Source organism: Amblyraja radiata, chromosome 1 (genome assembly GCF_010909765.2).
Source record: "Amblyraja radiata isolate CabotCenter1 chromosome 1, sAmbRad1.1.pri, whole genome shotgun sequence".
Taxonomy (NCBI): Eukaryota; Metazoa; Chordata; class Chondrichthyes; order Rajiformes; family Rajidae; genus Amblyraja; species Amblyraja radiata.
The window spans coordinates 108,627,553-108,653,150 of NC_045956.1; the positions used below are offsets into that span (position 1 = coordinate 108,627,553).

General features: G+C 39.8%; 1 protein-coding gene across 4 annotated transcripts in view; it reads right to left on the reverse strand.

Annotated features, from left to right (window-relative positions):
* The window catches only part of usp46 (ubiquitin specific peptidase 46), a 59,996-nt gene that overhangs the window by 11,646 nt on the left and 22,752 nt on the right, over positions 1 to 25,598 (reverse strand). For 3 of the 4 annotated variants that reach the window (XR_004413319.1, XM_033028735.1, XM_033028744.1), the window contains exons 2-8: positions 21,653 to 21,733; positions 18,325 to 18,538; positions 12,834 to 13,063; positions 10,522 to 10,598; positions 5,550 to 5,633; positions 3,575 to 3,772; positions 1,061 to 1,139 (exon numbers count right to left, since the gene is read on the reverse strand). Coding sequence is in view for 3 of the 4 variants with exons in the window: in XM_033028735.1 (XP_032884626.1) it covers positions 1,061 to 1,139; positions 3,575 to 3,772; positions 5,550 to 5,633; positions 10,522 to 10,598; positions 12,834 to 13,063; positions 18,325 to 18,538; positions 21,653 to 21,733 (963 nt within the window). In the remaining variant the exon portion in view is untranslated. Of the gene's footprint in view, positions 1 to 1,051; positions 1,140 to 3,574; positions 3,773 to 5,549; positions 5,634 to 10,521; positions 10,599 to 12,833; positions 13,064 to 18,324; positions 18,539 to 21,652; positions 21,734 to 25,598 lie in introns of all 4 variants that reach the window. The other variant, XM_033028729.1, reaches the window with a different exon arrangement.

The window sequence follows — 25,598 nt, forward strand, 5'->3', positions numbered from 1 at the left end:
AGTAACTAGCCCACACCGGCCAACGTCCCAGCTCCACTAGTCCCACCTGCCCACGTTTGGTCCATATCCCTCCAAACCTGTCCTATCCATCTAAATGCCTCACATTCAGATTTTCCACCCAAGTTGAAATTATGGAGCTGGTTCTCTGTATTAAACATCTGCAATCTTATAAATTACACTCTATTGCCTTCGTTCGAGCATCCCAAAGCCGAGATCTCTAATTTTCTTCAATGCTTGCCTTTTAATCATTTCCCACACTTCTGATCTTTACACTGGCAGTCAAATCTTCAACTGCTAGATTCCCTACTCAAATTTGTTCCCACACCCTCTCTAGCATTATCACCTCCTTTACGACCCTTTGTAAAACTGAATTTGATCAAATCTTTAGTGACTTGCATCCAAAAAGTTTATTTTGTTTCATGTACATTTTTCTTTGATTGTGCTTTTGAGGTACCTTGGGACATATTTTCCAAATTAATTTCATAAATGACAGTTATTGTTACCATAATCAATTTGCATACAATTAACTGTATTCCCAGAAAGTCATCCGAATTTTGCAAAATCTACCATTAGGCCAAAAAAATATATAGCCAACAACTTTGCATGGTGTGAAAGAAAACAAAACAGTACGTATGTCAGATCATCCTTTTTTACATGAATCCTCTGGTACTGGAAGTGATGCTGGTACAGAAATGGGAGATGGCTGACTGTCCACCTTGATTGCCTGGAAATCTGGTGGATGGGTAGTGGGGGGGGGGGGGGATTTTTACTTGTACTGTTTGGGTGCAGACTTAATGCAGAGAGGGGAAAAAATGGCCAGGGAGATGCCAAACACTTAAACAAGCACCCGCAATGCCCCATAACTCCCACAAGTAATTTTAAAGAAGACAGGGCATGTGTAGAAAAACAAAAATTAGACCAGATCCACTTTGTGTGCACAATCTATGTCATTCGATTTTCCACCGTATAGAAGCCATGCAATACAATCAGGAATCTACCCTATTCTGGCCCTTCTAAACATATGCATTTAAGGGAAATTATTGATATTTACCAGACTGACCTCAACAATATCATCATCAAACAAAAGCCAGAAGCCATGACTTTTCACAATAGTTATGTAGTGTCCACGGTTAGGACCACTGAAAGGGGAAGGAGAAAAATAATTAGGGCATCTCACAAACATAGCTAAACAATAATTCTACAAATATAGCAATACTTTATTATTTCTTTATCTTAAAGCCATTTTGGAAAGACATCAAACTAAACTAAAACAGTGAAAGTGGATTTTTATATATTCTTCTGTATTTTCATAGCTCATTTCATGACCTTAACATTCTATTTCTATTTTGTAATTTTCCAAAAGGCCCTCCATTACCAGTTGGCCTTTGAATTTTTTTTTTTTTTAAATAAGCCATTTATAATGCTCAGAAGGTCACAAAATGCTGGATAACTCAGCGGGTCAGGCAGCATCCCTGGGGTCAGTCTGAAGAAGGGTCCTGGCTTGAAACGTCACCTATCCATGTTATTCCAGAGATGCTGCCTGACCCGCTGAGTTACTCCAGCGCTTTGTTTCCTTTTGTGTAAACCAGCATCTGTAGTTCATTTTTTATATATTCTCCCTTATAGTGCCCGATAATAACAGACAGGGCATCAGAACAGACTGGAGATATAACACTTTTTCTTACTGTGGTGATAAACGTGCTAGCATATATACTATCCTTAGTGATACACATGGAGTTAATGTAAATGTTAACTTTCTGTGGAAGAAAAATTAATATCCTTCCTTATTTAATTTTGATTGGAATTGAAGAAGGTAACGAAAGGGCTTTTTGGATGTGACAATTGGCAGCTCTCGCTTGACCAGGTGCATGGAAATTGGCAAAGTAAGATTAGATGTATTAGCTCTTGTCTGGGAATGTGTTGAAGGGTGGATGGTAAATGTAAACATGAAATAGTAGAGGAGATAATGAAGCTTATTTAACTTTCTGTGAGGAGTTACAGTAGATCACCCGCACCCCCTACCGCGTGGCATAGAAATGTTACTGTAAATGGGAGGCTTATGATTGGCTCGGAGAAGGGATGGTGGTGTGGGCCGCCTGAAAGGTGAGATAGAATAATGTCAAGATGCCCTTGTATTGTGTTTGACTTGTATTAACCATCTGTTGTTGAATAAGATTAACATAAGTGAAAAGTATGTTATGACTAATTAAATAATTGGTACCCATGTAGTAGATGGTATATTTTCGTATCGTTGTATCTAACATAAAACAAAAGTTGTTTACTGCACAGTATAACTGTCGGCTAATTCTGCTGTGAAGTCAGAGAACTGGTGAGCAGTTTTACTGCAGCCATCCCTCCATGATATCATGCAATAAAATCTCGAAGCAAATCTGCGAAGTCTCTGCTTTTCATTTTCCATTAATTTCCCTCTAAATTAATTTCTTCCACACATTTCATTATAGGTATAATCTCAATACATTGGAGGCATAATCAGCAAATTGAGCAGATGTATAATTTTATGGTTTCCACTGATAAGAAATAGTTAATCTTTTGGAGGCTTTGCATCATTTTTATCTTCCTCACTAAAAACTGGCAAGACCAAATATTAAAAATGAATCCAAAATTAACCTCAAAATTCTTGACTGGTCATGATGCAATAAACTGCAAACCAAGAGATTTCTACTCTCAACTGTTCTGGTATTAACCCTCATTCCAATACCAAGGACAGGGTCATTAGCATATAAAAACTCTTCATGCCAGAGAAAATGGTAATGTTTGTATATACTATTATACATGTCAAGCTCCTTGGAAAAAAAATTCAATGGTTTGTAACCTAACCTATTCTGATTTTAACACATGTCAATTAAATGGCAAAAAGATTAAATGAGAGAAAGATTTGCAGATTGACACAAAAATAACACCAGATACGTTTGACCAAGTGAAAATGTAATGTGTTAGTTGTGGTTGGGCACAAAAATGACAAAAATAATCAGAATTTTAACACCTGGGCCATAATTTAAAAAAACAAAATAATGAATCAACCACCAGTTGATTACCTTAATGGAAAGGAAAATAAGATGGGCTAATCAAAGTTAGCTGTTCAAACAGCACCCCTTCCTCTATATTAAAATTACTTGAACACGATCACATGGAATGAGACTAAATAAAAGGTGGCAGTGAACACAGAAAAGCATAGAATTGTTAAAATAAATGAAAATGCAACCGATTTTTCAGTCGACGTCATTAATTATTTTACTTTCATCTGAAGAGATAAATCACAACAATCATTCTATAGTTTGCTTTTCAGTTATTCACATAGCCACAGTGACAATGTTTAATGAAACCAGAATCTTTACTCTTAGAATTAAAGTATTAACCAATTGACTTCTGATTTTCTGGGCTAGCCCACCTACATATTTGCAGATATTCACACTTGATTTTCAGAACCTGTGTTTAGTTTAAATATTAATTTCAAAGAACTTTTAATCAGCCCAGCAATAAAATTAATTGCCATATTTATAACACGTAGCTAGTTTGCCATAGTAATCAACAATTTTTTTTCTCTCAAACACACCTGCCACAGTGAACTACAACAGCCACCAGATCGTACATCCGGTCCAAATTAATAGCATCTCCTGATGTATTAAACAACCTCAGTTCCAATGGAAACACCACGCGATAAGAGAGTTTTGTGTATCGATGCAATTGTTCCATATATTTGAACCTCTTCAAGTGCAATGCAAGGATCATGGGCAGCTTCTTCACGCACATTCTGTCAACCAGACAAAACATATAGAAGGTTTATCTGTTTATATATAACAACGTCAAACCACACCACATAAAATAATCCACATAAATAGCACTAAAACAAAATTGGGGTGATTAGTTACAATATTCTTAGATGAAGACATTAAGGCTTCACTCCTGTAAGAAAATGTAAGGGCCTCTATTCATTTCCAGTTTGCAAAGTAACACAGAATACAAATGAGAAATACTTCACTTGAGGAGCAGCATGTGACACAAGAGTAACACATGACAAAGAGAACCGCCACAGATCATGGAAATCTGAGTACTTTGAGGATGTGTAAGAAGACAAGCAGAGACAAATTCCCAGCCCTCTACAGTTTGTTTTTTTGAGATACAGCGCAGAAACAGGCCGTTCGGCCCACTGGGTCCGTGCCGACCAGTGACCCCCGCATTAACACTTCCCTTCACCCACTAGGGACAATTTTTACATTTTGCCAATCAATTAACCTACAAACCTGTACGTCTTTGGAGTGTGGGAGGAAACCGAAGATCACAGGGAGAACGTACAAACTCCGTACAGACTTCACCCGTAGTCGGGATCGAACCCGGGTCTCCAGGGCTGCATTCGCTGTAAGGCAGCAACATTACCGCTGTGGCACCATGATGGAAATGGAAAAGTTATTTGAAAATATTGTCCACCTCAATGTGACTGCCAAAGTATTTCAATTATAGGTGTGCTTAGAGGAATGGAGTTGATATAAGATTACATACTTTCCTCATAAAATATATAATTAATTTTTTAAACTGTAACAACTAAAAGTTTGGATTATAATTGACAGCCATTGGTCTATAATAATTATGGATTACCAACGCCTTTATAACTTCTTGTGTAATTCTTCAGGACTGAAAGCTTCTCTTTCAAGTCTGTTGTAGTAGCTGCTGGTATGGGAAAACAATCTGGTTTCAAGACGAGCCTTTAAAATTCCAGTCACTTAACCAGCATTTGGCAGTTAGTTTGCATTTAGTTTTCCATTGATGTGCAGTGACCTCTTCTCCTGTCAGAAAACATCTCTGGTACCTGGATTTACAACTGTTTATATGGTTTATAACTGTTGAGTCCAATTAATTTTAACACATCAATGAAGATGAAACAACCTCTCCATGGAACTACAGGCCTGATGTCCCTTGGCAATCAAAAATTCTCCGTGTCAGATTCACACTTTCAGCTTTGTTGATGTGCACTGGAAGGACAGTTACTAGTACAACATGGTGCTAAAAAAGTTGTAGAAGCTGTCAGGAAGAATAATAAATAACTGCCTAACTGTGTAAAGGGTTCCCCTTGACATTTTCTTTTGTTTATTCCCTTTGCCCCTCAAGATAATCCAAAGGAAAGTGTCATTATCATCCACCAAATATGCCACATCTCTTCCACTACAGCCGCCATTGTGATATCCGAATGGTAGTTATTTATGATGGGAACTGTTCCTGTACTGCATTATGTTCAGTCGCTGGGTCATGTTGTTGCCAAAGGCATGCCATATGGAGCCATTAGTAAGAGCCGAAAGCAGAATAAGAATACTAATGTCAATCTTTTGGCAAAGGTCTCAACCTTTCAGAGCCAAAAATCATCCTTATATTCAATGCATTCAAAGCATAAACTTAAAGGTTAATAAAGTCAGCTTTAGCTGTTCTAATCAATTCCTATCCGAGCATTCTACTTTTTGTCTGACATCCAGATAAAGATAATTATATATAATCTCTTGTGAAATTTGCAGATTTAATCAATGATCTCATACACTCACCTTTTCTGAGCTTCCTGTTTACTACAACAGGTCTCACAATAATACTTGTGTTCACTGCACAGTGTTTCTGTGTTGCTGAAGTCTCTGCAAATAAAAGTTGGAAAATGCCACTATTAAAAACAGTGCACAAATTCTCGTAAAACATTAACTGCAGTAACTTTAACATTGTACAGGATGATTCAAGCAGCATATCAATTGTAATTCAATAAATTATAAAATGTTGGAATTTGAAAAATACTGGAAATGGTAGAAGAAGGTTGGTGTGGTAAAGTGTATTACCATAGCAATATTCAACATTAAGATTCTACATTAGGAACAGGGCTAACATGCCTGATTCCTGACAGGTTCTGCCTTAGTTTTAAATCAAAAAAGAGGAGCCATCAATAGAAGTCAAGCCTTTCTCTATGTGAATGAAAAATAGAAAAGATGGGTGGGATGAGGAGGGGCAAGAAATAAAATGACATTCTTTCTTTCTGGATTGGAGATTCCAGCCCAATTCCATCTTTCCTAGGAGTGAGGGAGGTTAGAGATAGAAAAAGAGAGAAAGAGCAGGATTCCAGAATAATTTTATCCTCTGCAGAGATGTGAAACCCTTACCTCTGACTGTAATCAGTTAAAATCAGGCAAACTTCTTTTTTTCCCCGGATACTAAGGCTCACAAGCACAGGTTTTTAATAATGGTCTTTTTTTACTCTGATCCTATGGAGAAAATCAGCTAACTCCCACACAAAAAACAGCATTCCAGATTTAACATCCAGTTACCAAACCGAGGGTCATAGATGTAAAGCTGATACTGGTATTGGTTTTACTGCAACTATTGGCTTCATTATTTTGTTTCATTACTTGGCCCATTATAGTGCAAGTTATGCTCTAATTTTATTAAAATCACTTCTACCTCCAAGTCACCACAGCTCTCTCCTTCTCCCTCCACTAAAAATATCAACCCTCATCTGCCCTTTCATTATTTCTCATTAGGTCTGCGAGAAAGGCGATCAAGCTGAAATATTAATCATTCTGCCATCATTGATTATTTCACTGATTATTTCCATCAATTCTGATTTGGATTTGACGTAATTAAAATATCAAGAGGAATATTATTTTTAAAAAGAGCTCCCCATATTTGCTACCATGATAATCTTTTAAAAGAGCCCATGGCTGTACTACATTCTGTAGCGGTAGTATTTTTTTCACACAGCTCACAGCACTACTTCAGGTCACAGGTGGATAAATGGCAAAGCTGCTGAGGGGTAAACATAGAAACATAGAAAATAGGTGCAGGAGTAGGCCATTCGGCCCTTCGAGCCTGCACCGCCATTCAATATGATCATGGCTGATCATCCAACTCAGTATCCTGTACCTGCCTTCTCTCCATACCCCCTGATCCCTTTAGCCACAAGGGCCACATCTAACTCCCTCTTAAATATAGCCAATGAACTGGCCTCAACTACCTTCTGTGGCAGAGAATTCCAGACATTCACCACTCTGTGTGAAATTTTTTTTTCTCATCTCAGTCCTAAAGGATTTCCCCTTTATCCTTAAATTGTGACCCCTTGTCTTGGACTTCCCCAACATCGGGAACAATCTTCCTGCATCTAGCCTGTCCAACCCCTTAAGAATTTTGTAAGTTTCTATAAGATCCCCCCTCAATCTTCTAAATTCTAGCGAGCACATGCCGAGTCTATCCAGTCTTTCTTCATATGAAAGTCCTGCCATCCCAGGAATCAGTCTGGTGAACCTTCTCTGTACTCCCTCTATGGCAAGAATGTCTTTCCTCAGATTTGGAGAACAAAACTGTACACAATACTCCAGGTGTGGTCTCACCAATACCCTGTACAACTGCAGTAGAACCTCCCTGCTCTTATACTCAAATCCTTTTGCTAAGAATGCTAACATACCATTCGCTTTCTTCACTGCCTGCTGCACCTGCATGCCTACTTTCAATGACTGGTGTACCATGACACCCAGGTCTTGTTGCATCTCCCCTTTTCCTAATCGGCCACCATTTAGATAATAGTCTACTTTCCCGTTTTTGCCACCAAAGTGGATAACCTCACATTTATCCACATTATACTGCATCTGCCATGCATTTGCCCACTCACCCAGCCTATCCAAGTCACCTTGCAGCCTCCTAGCATCCTCCTCACAGCTAACACTGCCCCCCAGCTTCGTGTCATCCGCAAACTTGGAGATGTTGCATTCAATTCCCTCGTCCAAATTATTAATATATATTGTAAATAGCTGGGGTCCCAGCACTGAACCTTGCGGTACCCCACTAGTCACTCCCTGCCATTCTGAAAAGGACCCGTTTACTCCTACTCTTTGCTTCCTGTTTGCTAGCCAGTTCTCTATCCACATCAATACTGAACCCCCAATACCGTGTGCTTTAAGTTTGTATACTAATCTCTTATGTGGGACCTTGTCGAAAGCCTTCTGAAAGTCCAGATATAATAATAATAATAATGGATGGGATTTATATAGCGCCTTTCTAATACTCAAGGCGCTTTACATCGCATTATTCATTCACTCCTCAGTCACACTCGGTGGTGGTGAGCTACTTCTGTAGCCACAGCTGCCCTGGGGCAGACTGACGGAAGCGTGGCTGCCAATCTGCGCCTACGGCCCCTCCGACCACCACCAATCACTCACACACATTCACACACAGGCAAAGGTGGGTGAAGTGTCTTGCCCAAGGACACAACGACAGTATGCACTCCAAGCGGGATTCGAACCGGCTAACACATCCACTGGTTCTCCCTTATCCACTCTACTAGTTACATCCTCGAAAAATTCTATAAGATTCGTCAGACATGATTTACCTTTCGTAAATCCATGCTGACTTTGTCCAATGATTTCACCACTTTCCAAATGTGCTGCTATCCCATCTTTAATAACTGACTCTAGCAGTTTCCCCACTACCGATGTTAGACTAACTGGTCTGTAATTCCCCGTTTTCTCTCTCCCTCCCTTTTTAAAAAGTGGGGTTACATTAGCTACCCTCCAATCCTCAGGAACTACTCCAGAATCTAAAGAGTTTTTTTTAATTATCACTAATGCATCCACTAATTCTGGGGCTACTTCCTTAAGTACTCTGGGATGCAGCCTATCCGGCCCTGGGATTTATCGGCCTTTAATCCATTCAATTTACCTAACACCACTTCCCGGCTAACCTGGATTTCAGTCAGTTCCTCCATCTCATTTGACCCGCGATCCCCTGCTATTTCCGGCAGATTATTTATGTCTTTCTTAGTGAAGACGGAACCAAAGTAGTTATTCAATTGGTCTGCCATGTCCTTGTTCCCCATGATCAATTCACCATTTTCTGACTGCAAGGGACCTACATTTGTTTTAACTAATCTCTTTCTCTTCACATATCTATAAAAACTTTTGCAGTCAGTATAAAAACTTTTGCAGTCAGTAGGGGAATGCTATCTTCAGGGTTCATTTCATTTAATAACTACATAACTAAAAGCTGCATGAATGCATACAGAAGTACTGCAATTCTTTCCCTGGCTCACCAATTTGTTTTCCAGGCAGAGACAAAAGAAAAATAAAAGCAGTTCATTGAAAAGTGGAAATAACCTCTACTGCAAAAAAAAAAGAAAAAAAAAGGTACTATCATTTGGTATATTAAATGAAGTTCCATAAATTAATCAATCCACTCTTCTCTTTATTCCACGTTAATATTGTACAATGCAGCCCAATATCTGACCCACAAATCAAGATTCAATGCCATGCATGAAGTAAAAAGATTTTATTGACTGTTAAGGCATTTCATACCATCTCTTTTCTTCATTCAATTCTATTTTAGTTGATGGGATGCTGTGAAACCTTTTGCATAAAACAACTGAAAACATATCAGGAACAAACCTGACATATAGAGATCTGACAATAGACAATAGGTGCAGGAGTAGGGCATTCGGCCCTTCGAGCCAGCACTGCCATTTGATGTGATCATGGCCGATCAGCCACAATCAGTAGCCCATTCCTGCCTTCTCACCATATCCCCTGACTCCGCTATCTTTAAGAACTCTATCGAACTCTTGAAAGCATCCAGAGATTTGGCCTCCACTACCTTCTGAGGCAGAGAATTCCACAGATTCGCAACTCTCTGGGTGAAAAAGTTTTTCCTCATCTCCGTTCGAAATGGCCTACCCCTTATTCTTAAACTGTGGCCCCTGGTTCTGGACTCCCCCCAACATCAGGAACAGGTTTCCTGCCTCTAGCGTGTCCAATCCCTTAATAATCTTATATGTTTCAATAAGATCTCCTCTCATCCTTCAAAATTCCAGAGTATACAAGCCCAGCCGCTCCATGCTATCAACATATGACAGTCCAGTCATCCCGGGAATTAACCTTGTGAACCTACGCCACACTCCCTCAATAGCAAGAATGTCCTTCCTCAAAACTGCATACAATACTCCAGGTGTGGTCTCACTAGGGCCCTGTACAACTGTAGAAGGACCTCTTTGCTCCTATACTCAATTCCTCTTGTTATGAAGGCCAACATGCCATTCCCAGGCAGAGACCAAAAAGATAAAAGCAGTTCTTAAATGGTGGCTAGACTTGTTCCTGATTCAAACATTCACACGGAATCGGGAAATCAAGGGTTGCCATTTATTTTTCAATCTTCTGCCAAATCTATGGAGCTGATGCTCTACAATGTTGTGGGTCTATGGAACAAGTGCGCCTCAATGCTGGGAACTATATTCTGCGCTCTATGTGTACACATTTGCTCTATCGTAATGGAGTTTGACGATTATATTTATGTATAGTATTATCTGATGTGATTGGATAGCACGCAAAGCAATGTACCTCAGTACATGTGACAATAATAAAGCTCTAGAAAAGCTGGAAGGAGAAATATCCTTTTAAAATATCTACTATTGAGACTTTGATAAAAATCAAAATCACTGCTTCTAAAGCTGGCTTTAAATGTATAATTTTCCAGATTACTGATCTGAACACTACTTACCTGAGGCAATGTGTAATTGATGTGTTCTGCTCCACGTCAACAGAAAGATCCAGAAAATCTTCATCTTTGCTGCTAACCTGTAAAATGGCCATTATGTGTTAAAATTAAATCAAAACATATCTCCTGTTGTACTAGCTGTCTAAATTCAAGATTATGAAGGGTTTTGATTTTTTTTTTTTTTATCCAGAAAAAGAACATTTTCCCTAGCAAACAATTCAGCATCCACAAGTAATACATTCAAAATGGTTCCCAAAAATCTCCAGGGAAAAGAGGAGGTTAAAACGATTTGAAAAACAAAGCCTGAAAAAGTACTGAAATCAGATTCTATAATTGGACATGTAGTTTTAGATGACCAATTTTTGGGATCATGGGGAGGCAAAGTTGAGTGCCAGTTCTTCAAAACAGCTGAAGAACCAAATAAAGTTTTTTTTGTTCTGCAAGAATGCAAGATTGGGCATTAATTTTAAATGCTCCTCAAGCCTGCACAACTCTCTTTCAATAGCCCTATACTTCAATTTGATTTCTCTCCACCAACACCCATAATTGCTCAATTTCCCAGAGTAGAAGAATCTGTTTTTTTTCCTGTGTTCATTTTCTAGGATTTAGGCGTCACCCAGAATACTCATTGCTAAATGATCCTCCGAAATATGAACAATCTCTTTAACTGGAAATCTAGGGCCACCTGGAATGGAGAATTCTAACATACATAAGGTGCAATTAGAAGATTTCCCAATCCTAAATGTCTGACAACTTGTCTCGAGTTTCACTTCTAGTTTTACACTTGCCAGCTAAGAAAAATAGCTCTGCAGTATTCATCGACAAACATTCTAATGATATTCTGTTTGATTAAGGATTTCTAAACGTCAGAGAAATTATACTCAGTATAGTCATTCTCTCCCTTCAGAAAGCAACCTGGTGGAAATCAGGTGCATCAGCACTTTGTTCAAAAAGGAACTGCAGATGCTGGAAGATCGAAGGTACACAAAATTGCTGGAGAAACTCAGCGGATGCAGCAGCATCTATGGAGCGAGGGAAATAGGCGACGTTTCGGGCCAAAACCCTTCTTCAGACTGATTCTTCGGCCCGAAACGTCGCCTATTTCCTTCGCTCCATAGATGCTACTGCATCCGCTGAGTTTCTCCAGCAATTTTGTGTACCTTGCATCAGCACTTTGTTTGGTTAAATGATGAAAAGCACACACTTAGGCTGTGGACCGAGGTGCTTTTTCGTTTAAGTTTGTGACCCAAATCACGTAATTACCTGAATTTTTAACATATTGTGTAAAAATATTATAGAAATCATACCTGAAACTCATCAAGAACAAAACCTGCACGTAATTTTTAAATATGTGAAAAACCTACAATTTTCCGAGTAGTAATTGTCCAATCAATGCACGTTTGACATTGCGTCGGATGCCAATTGACCAATCATGCGCTTTGTTTCATGGTAGCTAGGCAAAGAGCACTCTGGGATCATGGCTGCCTCCTAATTACATCAAAACAATAGCAAGGTTTCGATGGAATAAAGGTAATGCTAACCTTGCTGATAATTTTGTTTTACAATTGATTTATCTTTGTAAAGTTATGATAAATAAAAATGATAAATAACAAATGTAGAGCTAGGGTTAGGATTAGGGTCGTTACTGCTGAGAAACAAAATTACCCTTATGAATGCATCTCCACGTAAAATGTGGTATTCAATGGGGGGGGGGGGGTGGGAGGGGTGGGGAGAAAGGGTTTGCATTATGGAAAATCACAATACGAATTTTTCTCTAGAAACACAACATCGTTTTGCGGGTGTACACTGTATTGAGTTGCTATTTCAATTAATTTGTGAAGTCTTCAATATTACCTAAGTTGAAGTTTAATATTTTCTCCAAAGAGCAACAACTCTAGCAGCACAATGCTCACTCTGCCCTGGAGTGGGGGTTTGAATAATTCAAAAAGCTACATTTTCTTCGTTAATTCCTTTTAATCTTTTAATCAAAATTAAAAAATCACAATTCAATTATAATTTGAAATTCAATTTTCAAATTGAAAGCCATTTGAATGAATTTATTACATTCAAAAGCTGATAATGTCAGTTTAATTTTTAATTGTGCTGCTTGGGGGCGATTCAGACATTCTTAGTTCAGGGGCTGAAATCTAGTATTTGGAGAGTAGAGCAGACAAACTGGACAAACACACACATGTAGAGAAGAAATCGTTTAAAATTTCTTATCCACATTTGAAAATTAGTTAGCATTGGGAATCAGCAAATAAGATGTCACCTATATAATCAAATGTATGCAGATTTTCTTGGGCTTTACTTACTGTTTCACAGTTCAGACATCTCGTCTCATTAGTGAGTGTTCCTTGAAAGATCTCATGCACCCAGGTGGGATCAGGTTTGTTGTTCTCTTCAATTTCATTTGCATTTCCATTCTTCAATTTCCCATTCTGTTTCTCTTGCTTCTTCTCTTCCTGCAAGATGTCAGCGATGGTATTCAGCAGGTAGTTCAGAAACTCGTGTGCATCTTGTTGCATGTAGTTATCAAACAAGTCTACAGTTAAAAAGAAATATAAATCTCACAATTGCCAAGCGTTTTGCTGGATCAGATGGCTTCAGGATTAACTCCATAGCATGCTGATTTGGATGCTTGAGGTACTGAGACTGGCACAGTTTTTCATATTGGGGAGGCCAATAATATTGATACAGAACCCAAGGAAATGATTTTCCAGTACCTATGTATCAGCACCCACAAACTGCCATTATGAAACTACACAGAGACAAAAACTGAAGGTATAGATAAATAAATTAAATGAATACTGTTTTGTATGGTTACATCATCTTTTTAAGATACTGGGCTCCTTTTCATTAAGAGATTAAACCATCCCTAAAGCAAAATTATTACCCAATCAAGCTGTTACTTATCCAATCAATAATTGGGGCACCTACTTGGAACTTCTGAGTTTGGAAAAAGGGAAAACTGATCATTAAACCTACTATGTCCGCCGACCATGAAATACCCATCTATGCTAATCCAACTTTTTAGCACTTGGTCTGTGGCCTTCAAAGCCTTGGCAGTTCAACTGCTTATCTTGGTATTTCTAAAATGTTTCAAGTCTCTGCCCTCACCATCCTCTCAGGCAGGACATTTCAGATTCCATACACCCTCAACATTAAACAAAACTTCCTTAAATCCAATCTAAACCTTACCTCTTACCCCGAACTTGTGGTTGTAGGGGGAAAGGTTTCTCACTGTCTATTCAATCTATGTTCACGTTATAGGAGTAGAATTAGGCCATTCGGTCCATCGAGTCTACCCTGCCATTCAATCATGGCTGATCTCTGCCTCCTAATCCCATTTTCCTGCCTTCTCCCCATAACCCTTGACACGTCTAATCACGAACATCATCTTGATGTTGCTCATAATTTTGTTTACATCTAATTGGTACCCATCCAGACATTAAAAAAAACCCTGCCTAACCAGTCCCTCTGCATAGCAGAAAGGCTGGACCCCAGGTAACATCCTGGTAAATTTTCTGTGTAATATTTCCTGTGCATTCTCATCCTTCCTATAGTGTGGTGACTTGAACTGCATAAGCACTTCAGTCTGTCATCTTTAAGGCTCCATGGATTTGTACACCAAAATGTCAATTTCTCAAAGATCTCAAGGGCCTTACCATTAATTCTGCAAGTCCTACCCTTCACAAGTCCTTCAAAAGTGCATAAGGTCACAGTATTCAAGACTAAATTACATCTGCCATTGTACTGCCAATCTTACCAACTATCAATATCATCATGATGCATGAATATCCTCCTCACAATTAATGGCATCAATTTTCATGTCAGCTGCAAATGCATTCAAAGCCAAGTTCTTAATGTACTGTATATAATAGACAATAAGTATCCCAGAATCAATGTACAGTACTTATGGTACATCACAGCATTCCAATCACAAATACAACCCATTATCATATCCCTTTGCCTCCTATTACTAAGCAAATTTAGCAGTCAATTTGCCCTGGATGCCAGGGGTTCTAAACTTTGGAACTAGTTTCTCATTTAGGACCTTGTCAATTGACTTTACAAAGTCCATGTGGAATCCATAAAATGCACTGCCCTCCTTAATATTACCACTTCTAGAAGTTCAATCAAACCGATTAGACTTGTTCTCGCCCAAAAGGCAATCATGTTGACTACTTTTGAAACTCATCTACTCATACTTCAAAAAATTCACCTCCCTCCCAGCCTTTCACACCAAACCACCTAAATCTGAGGATCACAAAGCAAGATCCTACTTGCAGTATCTCTGATCATTCTTTGCAATAATTATGTGCAACTGCAATTCATTTTTTTGTTGCTAGTTGAAAATAACGTGTAGAGGGTCACTCCAGGAGATATGTTCTCTGCTACTGTCATGAATCTAGGCATCAATCAAGTAATGACATCAAAAACTAAATACTAATACGACCTCTAAAATGTCCCTTCATTGTTTGATTTATAACCAGTGGTAGGATATTTAACTGTATCGGTTGTCATGAAGAATGAAAATGATATAATTGTAATGTCAGATTTTATATATCAATGCCAACTCAACAATTATCCAAGATCACACAGCAAAAAATTCATTTCCCCACAAGTATTTAAAATTGCCCAAGACAATTTCGATTAGATCTGAGAGTATGATAGCTCAACGTGAGGCAGCTGCCAGATGAAATGAAATGGTGGTAAAGAAGTGAAGCATTTTCACAAAAAAATGAAACCCAAGAAGAAAAAAAGAGATTAAATTGCCCAGATCTAATGAGTTAATGCAAGCTACAGTGCCCTCCATAACGTTTGGGACAGAGGCCCATCATCTCTTTATTTGCCTCTGTACTCCACAATTAGAGATTTCTAATAAAAAAATCACATGTGGTTAAAGTACACATTGTCAGATTTTAATAAAGGACATTTTTATACATTTTGGTTTCACCATGTAGAAATTACAGGTGGCAGACAGGAAACAAAGAGTAGGGATTAACGGGTTCCTTTCAGAATGGCAGGCAGTGACTAGTGGGGTACCGCAAGGCTTGGTGCTGGGACTGCAGCTAATTACAATATACATTAATGATTTAGATGAAGGGATTCAAAGTAACATTAGCAAATTTGCAGATGACACAAAGCTGGGTGGCAGTGTGAACTGTGAGGAGGATGCTATGAGGATGCAGGGCGACTTGGACAGGTTGGGTGAGTGGACAGATGCATGGTAGATGCAGTTTAATGTGGGAAAAGGGGGTGTACAATGGGATCTGGGGGTCCTTGTTCATCAGTCACTGAAAGTAAGCATGCAGGTGCAGCAGGCAGTGAAGAAAGCGAATGGCATGTTGGCCTTTATAACAAGAGGAGTTGAGTATTGGAGCAAAGAGGTCCTCCTGCAGTTGTATAGGGCCCTAGTAAGACCACACCTGGAGTATTGTGTGCAAATTTGAGGAAGGACATTCTTGCTATTGAGGGAGTGCAGCGAAGTTCACGAGGTTACTTCCATGGCGGGACCGTCATATGCTGAGAGAATGGAGCGGCTGGGCTTGTATACTCTGGAATTTAGAAAGAGGAGAGGGGATCTTATTGAAACATAAGATTACTAAGGATTTGGACATGCTAGAGGTAGGAAACATGTTCCCGATGTTGGGGGGGGGGGGGGGGGGGGAGTCCAGAACCAGAGGCCACAGTTTAAGAACAAGGGGCAAGCCATTTAGAATGGAGATGAGGAAAAACTTTTTCACACAGAGGGTTGTGATCTGTGGAATTCTCGCCTCAGAAGACAGTGGAGACTTATAGATAGCGCAGTCAGGGGATATGGGGAGAAGGCAGGACCGGGGCACTGATTGTGGGTGATCAGTCATGATCACAGTGAATGGCAGTGCTGGCTCAAAGAGCTGAATGGCCTATTTCTGCACCTATTGTCTATACTTAGTTCCCCCATTTCAGGGCACCATAATGTTTAGGAATCAGCAATGTCATGTAAATGAGAGTAGTCATGTTTAGTATTTTGTGGCATATCCGTTGCATGCAATGACTGTTTGAGGTCTGCGATGCATCGACATCACCAGTTGCTGGGTGTCTTCTCTGGTGATGCTCTGCCAGGCCTGTATTCCAGCCATCTTTAGCTTATGCTTGTTTTGGGCGATAGTCCCCTTCAGTTTTCTCTTCAGCATATAAAAGGCATGCTCAATTGGGTTCAGATTGGGTGAAGGACTTGGCCACTCAAGAATTGACAATTATTTAGCTTTGAAAAACTCCTTTGTTGCTTTAGCAGTGTGTTTGGGAAGATAAGTGAACCAGTACTTTCAGCAGCCATACATGCCCAGGCCATAACACCCCCACCACCATGTTTCACAGAAGAGGTGGTATGCTTTGGATCTTGGGCAGTTCCTTCTCACCTCCATCACTCTGATATCAATTAATCTTTGTCTCATATGTCCACAAGACCTTTTTCCAGAACTGTGGTTGCTCTTAAGTACTTCTTGGCAAACTGTGACCTGGCCAACATTTTTGAGGCTAACCAGTGGTTTGCATCTTGCAGCGTAGCCTCTGTATTTCTGTTCATGAAGTCTTCTGCGGACAGTGGTCATTGACAAGTCCACACCTGACTCCTGAAGAGTGTTTCTGATCTGTCAGACAGCTGTTTGAGGATATTCCTTGATTTATAGAATACTTCCGTCATCAGCTGTGGAGGTATTCCTTGGCCTGCCAGTCCCTTTGCGATTAGTAAGCTCACCAGTGCTCTCTTTCTTCTTAATGATATTCCAAACAGTGAAGACTGAGAAAAAGCGAGGAAACACTTTTTTTACACAGAGAGTTGCGAGTCTGTGAAATTCTCTGCCTCAGAGGGCGGTGGAGGTTGGTTCTCTGGAAACTTTCAAGAGAGAGCTAGATAGAGCTCTTAAAGATAGCGGAGTCAGGGGATATGGGGAGAAGGCAGGAACGGGGTACTGATTGTGGATGATCAGCCATGATCACATTGAATGTCAGTGCTGACTTGAAGGGCCGTATGGCCTACTCCTGCACATATTGTCAATTGTCTATAATGGCGTCTTTGACTTTCATTGGCACAAGGGTCCTCATGTTGATAAACAGCAATAAAAGTTTCCAAAGGTGATGGAAAGACTGGAGGAAAGACTAGGTGCTGAGAGCTCTCTTCTTATACCTGCATTAAGGAGGCAATTAAACACACCTGAGCAATTACAAACACCTGTGAAGCCATGTGTCCCAAACATTATGGTGCCCTGAAATGGGGGGGGACTATGTATAAACACAGCTGTAATTTCTACACGGTGAACCCAAAATGTATAAAAATGGCCATTATTAAGATCTGACAATGTGCACTCATGTGATGTTTCTATTACAAATCTCAAATTGTCGAGTACAGAGGCAAATAAATAAATGATGGGTCTTTGTCCCAAACATTATGGAGGGCACTGTATCTCCTTCAGCATGAAGGCACCCAGATTTAAAGTAATGGACAAATGATGCTGAGTAATGCGAGAAGCAAGAATTTCTTTAAGAGCAGTGACAAAAATCTGGAACCTGGTATTGATAGGATGAAAGGTAATAGGGAGGAGGCAAAACAGTCAATTTTCCGGGAAACCAGAGGGGATTGAGACTGACAAGACTGTTCTATGAGGAGTCAACATGAATAGCTTGGGTTAACTGGCCTCTTTCTAGGTAGCAATCATTCATGTGTCTAAAATTCTAGGAACGATTAGTTGATTTATGTAATTGTTTTATAAAATAACTGTTACAATTAAACATGCACAATTTTATCATTTCAATACTTACCATTCTCTTTGCGTAACCTGGAAATAAATTTCTTTGGAGGAATCACACCGACCTTTTTCTTCTGGGTGGCAATGCTATGGAAGAGGTCAGCTAGACACGTCAAGAGGTTTTCCTTCTTTTTTTGTTGTGCCTTGTATGCAAGTACATTCTCTCGAAATGGTCGACAGAAGTATAGTGCTTGCAGCACAGAGTTACAATAGCAGGTGTTCCCAAACTACGCAGCAAAAGACACATGGCATTTAGATCACGTACTGGCAATATTATATTTCATAGTGTACTATACAAAACTTCTTCAAAGCAAAAGATACTGTCTAATTGACTGAAAGTCAGTTTGAGAAATGACTTGTATGATGCAGGACTAGTACTGGAAACAGAATACGGCCATTCGGCCCATCAGGTCTACTCCGCCATTCAATCATGGTTGATCTATCTTTCCTTTTCAACCCCATTCTCCTGCCTTCGCCCATAACCTCTGACACCCTTACTAATCAAATCAAGAATTCAAGAAATCAAGATATCAAGAATTATTTTGACAAAGGATGAAGGTCATAAGGAATAAGAGTAGAATTAGGCCATTCGGCCCATCAAGTCTACTCCGCCATTCAATCATGGTTGATCTATCTCTCTCTCCTAACCCCTTTACCCATAACCTCTGACACACGTACTAATCACGAATCTATCTATCTCTGCCTTAAAAATATCCACTGACTTGGTCTCTACAGCATTCTGTGCATAAGAATTCCACAGAATTACCACACTCTAACTAAATACATTTCTCCTCATCTCCTTCCTAAAAAAACATCATTTAATTCTGAGGCTATGACCTCTAGTCCTAGACTCTCCCACTAGTGGAAACATCCTCTCCACATCCACTCTATCCAAGCCTTTCACTATTCTGTACGTTTCAATGAGGTCCCCCCTCATTCTTCTAAACTCCAGTGAGTACAGGCCCAGTGCAGACAAATGCTTATCATAGGTTAACCTACTCATTCCTGAAGAAACCAGTTCCATACACTAGCAGCCATTTTAAAATGCTAAGTATTTTAATTTGGACAGTGCAATACCCAAATATTAAACTCTTATTATTTTACAGATATAATTATATGAATCATAAGAAATACCTACCTACTACCTTTAATAATAATAATAATAATAATGGATGGGATTTATATAGCGCCTTTCTAATACTCAAGGCGCTTTACATCGCATTATTCATTCACTCCTCAGTCACACTCGGTGGAGGTAAGCTACTTCTGTAGCCACAGCTGCCCTGGGGCAGACTGACGGAAGCGTGGCTGCCAATCTGCGCCTACGGCCCCTCCGACCACCACCAATCACTCACACACATTCACACACAGGCAAAGGTGGGTGAAGTGCCTTGCCCAAGGACACTCCAAGCGGGATTCGAACCGGCTACCTTCCGGTTGCCAGCCGAACACTTAGCCCATTGTGCCATCTGTCGTCCTTTATCAGGAGCAGCACCTTTATATCTATTTTTAATAATATTTAACAATGTAGTTCTTATTTTCTCATTTCATCAATATTTTATGCTTAAACTAGCAAATATATAGGGGCTTAGATAGAAAGTGATCTTGGAATTGTTGGGTGTGTTCAGGCAAGACCTGAAAAAGGGATTATTTAGCTCATCCAACTTTTATACCAAATATCATTGGTTAATATTTTAAATAAATATACAGTTTACAGTTTTTAATGAACTAGGAAGTATATACCTTAAGCCATAAGAATATAGACACAAGAATGTAGGCATTGCAAAATGCAAAAAAGACATGAAGAAAGCAGTTCCATACGCTAGCGGCCATTTAAAAATGCTAAGCATTTTAATTTGGACAATGCAACACCAAAATATTAAACTCTTATTCTGCTACAGATATGGTCCGACATGCCGTGTCCTTCCATGCTAGAAAAAAAGGGGACGCTTAGCCTTCTGTATTCAATATTGATTTTTACAACTTCAGGTAACTCAATTTCTCTGTCTGTATCAGTTGTCCACCTAATATTGGCTTGACATTATTTTTCTCCCTTATTTCCTCTTTATCGCTCTGTCCCACGGTACGAGTTCATTCCAAGAGCTCTCTTCTCCCGAGTTTAAAAAAAAATCAAACTCGTGGGAAGTCCGGAGAATGAACGTAGCGGGTACATCGGAGCTCGGGGACGTATCTTAGCAGCTCGTAACGCTAAGGGCAGGTACTCGGGAAGACTCGCTAATGGCTGGTAAGCTTGGGAAGACTTGTGAAGATTTTTCAACATTTTGAAAAAATGTCCATGAGAGCCCCGAGTACCGACGAGCGGCCATTACCGTAAATCTCTGAGTTCGAATCAGGGCAAACTCAGGAGAGCTCTTGGAATGAACTCATACCGTGGGACAGGGCCATTAGGTAGGAAATCTTCGTGCTCTGCTTTTCATAACTCCGACGTTATTTTGTCTATGCTTTCACTCTCCAACTTCTCCAGCTCACTCCCTGACCAGATGACTTTGTATACATTCCGACTTCACAGACATTCTCCTCCCCCACTAACCCTGCAACTTAATACGTTTAATTTGTCTCCTTCCTAGTTCAACCTGCAATGTTCCCCTTCCTATATATACACAGCCTGACCTTCTGTGTATTTCCAGTATTTTCTATTTTATTTTAGATTTTAAGCACCTAGGTTTTTTTTTTAATGTTCATACCTTTAAGCCAATTATTTATGTTAGCACATTGTGAGCAAAACAATAGCACAGTCAAACCAACTCAATATGTGGGGGCTTTTTGAATTCAAGTGATATCTACCAAAATCACCCAAGACACGAACATATCTATGGTAAGATTCAATTCCTCAACCGCATATTGTTAATTAAAAGTGAGACATTCCACTGAAATGAGATGTTTTCAAACCAAGTTAATTTAAAGACAAGGATCTCTTTATTCCTTTTTCCTTTAACCATCAATTCTTAAATATTGACATGATGGGTTCTTTATTCACTGTCTCTACATTCCATGGATGAAAAGGAATCTTTGTCCTCAGTCCTATGTTTTACAATTCATTCTAAACCTTTGTTACAGAGAACTCAATCATGAGAAATTGTTCAGTTCCAGCTATCCTACTCCCTTCCACAGGGAAAAACACTCACTCTTAGATCACCTCAGTCTCTGTTGAAAACAACTCTTATATTTTTCCAAATTCACCAGAAATAGAATTGCTCCTATGGAAAGGTCAAAAACAGTCACATTCAAACAAGATCTTTGTTTTAATGGTGAAATAAATGCTTTTCCTTGAGACAACAATCACTCTCAATTGGTTTCTTCAGAAAGTGGTATAGACTTACATTGACCAAACCGAAGTAGTGTTCATTGATTGGGAACTGCTCTGGGCCGATATCTTTCTCCAGAGCAGAGGCATTGGTGCCCTGCAAGAAAAGCACAAATATTGGTGAGAATAGAGCAACAGGTATAGCAAGCAATTATTATTGAGCGATCTGCTGCACATCTAACCTGCAGATAGATCTAACCGTCATAATAGCAAGAAACCTGGAAAATAACTGCAGATTATCTTCATCCTACATACATTTTCTTTAGGTGCAATTTTGGTCATGGGTTATAAATACAAAAAGAATCAGCATTTTCATAGCACAGTTGCAACAAAATAAATTGATCTTAAAACTTGGCAGTGGGCTGAAAAAAGAGTGACAAACAAAAGGTTTTGATAGAGGGAGGCCATGAAGCACAACATGTGATTTATGCAGTGCAGAGAAGCTGGAGAAAGGGAAAAGACACGGCACATACAAAAGGATGACATTCTGAAACCGTTTTCAAAGGTCTTTTATTGTCATGTGTACCAATTAAGGTACAGTAATATTCGTATTACCATACAACCATACTAAAAAAAAGCAACAAGACTCACAACTACATAAAAGTTAACATAAACATCCACCACAGCGATTCCCCACATTCCTCACTGTGATGGAACGCAATAAAGTCTAATCTTCTTCCCTCGTTTTTCTCCCGCGGTCGGGGCATTCGAACCATCTGCAGTCGGGGCGATCAAAGCTCCCGCAGCCGGCGGTCAAAGCCCCCTCATCGGGGCAATTGAAGCTCCTGCATCGAGGCGATCGAAGTTCCCGCGTCAGGGCGGTCGAAGCTCCTGTGGCTTGAAGTTCCCGAAGTCGGTCTCTAACCAGAGACCGCAAGCTCCACGATGTTAAAGTGCGCAGGCTCCCACGGTTGAAGCACCCGAAGTCAGGCTCCAGCAAATGCCGCCATCTCCTTGATATTAGGCCGCAGTGTGGACGGAGATAAGATACGGGAAAAAAACACATCTCCGTCGAGATAAGAAATTTAAAAAAGTTTCCCCCCAACCCCCCCCCCCCCCCCACCCACATAAAGCAAGCTAAAGAACAGTAAAACATACATTTAACACATACTAAAAAAAGACCAAAAAAGGAAGGGACAGACAGACCCTGGTGCTGGTGCCACCCGGTGGATTTGATGACACTTCTTGAATGCAAAGTAAGATAACCCAGTGGAACCTTGGGGAGGGGGGAACAGGGGAAGGAAGTTAGAAAGAAACGTACTGTACACTGTATATGGATGAGCAGTGGTGCAGTCAGGGATGCAATGTTGGGCATGTTTTCGATGATAGAACATGAAAAGCTGTGAAGTTGTTTAAGCATAAAGAATGACAATTCTGAAAATGGCACATCCAGCAACAGGAATCCAGTGCAAGTCTGTAATGGACCTGTCCCACTTAGGCAATCTTTCAGGCGACTGTCAGTCGGCGGACGGGGCAAGAGGCGGGAGCGTTGTGAGTGAAATTCACACGGTGCAAAGCCAAGGTGATACAGACACACAGCGCGATGAACAGGAAGGTTGGTGCTGTAATTAAGACGGCTAAAGCACATTGTACGGTAAGTCCTTTAAAAGAGGGGGGTGGGGGGAGAAGGGGGGGGGGGGGAGAAGGAGTGGAGCCAATTTTTAAGAAGCCAGAGATACACGGCTGTGAAGCTCGGCGGACATTTAACATTATCGGTCGGTTATCCTTGGTTCTGAAAACTACTGCTTATGGTTTTTTTCCCCAATGAGTCAATGAAATTCACCGGTCAGCACCGGTTACAACCTACGAGAACCTACGGGAACCGTCGACCTCCTGGCAACCCACTAGGACCTCCTGGTGACCCACCTACGGTACGAGAATTCTCGCTACTCTGCATGGCGGCTTCATTATAGTCGCCGTTAATTTTTCAACACGTTGAAAAATTCGCAGCGACCATAATGAGGCTGCGACTAGTTCCCAAAATGCGGGAACTCCTCACAACCATGAAGGCGACTCCCCGGCAACCACCCGCGAACATGTGGCGACTGCAAGAGTCAGAAGTGTCATCAACTATGGGAAATAATGTAAGATTATTAAAGATCTTTGTTTGCATTGTGTTAAGCGTTTCAGCTAGCACAAAATGTTAAAACATATGTTTTCCTGCCTCATGGCAACCATCAACATAAGACAGGGGAAAAAATCCTGGGCTGCAATGAAAAAGAAATTGTCAGAACTGCAAGATTTGTAGGGATTTATCCCAAACGTAGCAAAATGCGTTCAATCAATGTTAACAATCATTTGACCCCACTCCCACTTTCTTTCTTGCTTCACTAAATATCCATGAAAATGCTTTTCAGAATATCAAATGCTAAACTATTATTCAAGGCAGTCCTTGAAATTGCCCATCCAGTTTTTCCGTTTCTCAGAGCAAGAAGTACAATTCCACCCTTACTCAATGATAACGGGATCATGGGGAAGAAATTGTCCTTTGATTCTGGTGCCAAATGCATGCAAAAAGTATTGACTGACCGTTTCCACTCAAGTTAATAGAATGGATGCTAATATGCATGTACAAATAATTGTTCAAATGTCTTCTGCATAGGTCATGCGACCACCTCCCATTTTTTCTTTCCTCATACTGGGTGGGTATCTGAGCCAATCTTGCACACTATTTCAAGTAAGTGGCTTGCCACCACATACTCGAATGCAACAATAAGATGGGTTTTATCAATCTGAAGAAGGGTTTTGGCCTGAAACGTTGCCTATTTCCTTCGCTTCATAGATGCTGCTGCACCCGCTGAGTTTCTCCAGCATTTTTGTGTACCTTGGGTTTTATCAATGATACCCACAAGCTTAAAAACGGTTAAATAAAAAAACTTTTCCACAAGACTCTGAAGAAAACTTTTGCATTCCCAACCCGACTGATATTAGCATACTCAACATTCTTTAGAAATGAATCCAACCATGTTCTCCAGCACATCATCATTAGAAATCATTTCCTTAATCCTTCAACAAATAATTATTTCTTCTTATTGAAAAAAAGCACACCTCTTGGTTTATTACCACACAGTGAGGAATGTCATGACTGAGAATGCTCTACGTTGTGGGTAAAGGTTTTGCTGGGATGCAAAATGAAAATAAGACTGCTCATTCCCCTTTCCCGATTAGTCTGAAGAAGGGTCTCAACAGGAAAGGACACCCAGAGATCCTGCCTGTCCCGTTGACTTACTCCAGCATTTTGTTTCTATCTGCAGCAATTTGGTTTGGCTTACCCTGCTTCAACCTCACCTCCTGACTGCGGATGTGGAGAAGACCATGGCCCAGTTTGTCATAGAGAGAGGCCTTCAAAAGGGAAACAATGATAATCTCAATTCTCTTCCCCTTCCTCTCCCAATAATTTTTTTAAAAACATGACAAATAGAAACATGGTTGCATGTAGGTGAAAGGCATTCTGATTACTCATATTGACAATTGAATCATCACAATATTTATACTCCACTTGCCTTGAATTTGCCATGACCTTCACGATTGGGTTAGCTTGCTATCATTTTATTCCACGGCACTGACACAGACATTCAAAACAGCCAATTGTAGAAGGGTCACTCATTTCAAATTTTATAAAATGAGAATCCATACAGAAAACCCCAAAAGGATCTATCAATCAACATTTGAAAATTATAACTTAAAATCAGCAATGTAACTTTTCCATCATTATTTGTTATAGGTGCCAAACTAAAAGGTAGCATATTACTGATCTTTGGTAGGATTTCTAATTTTTAATGGAAAATTATATAGAATGGAATATTGCAGATCGAATGCACAACATTCAAATAACATTCATCTTGTTATTATCTCACTTCCTTTTTTGATTATTTGATCTACTTAAGAACAACTTATTGTTCGCATCTGCAATAGTGATTGATTACAGTAATCCATTCCTTGTTATTTATAAAATTGCAGGT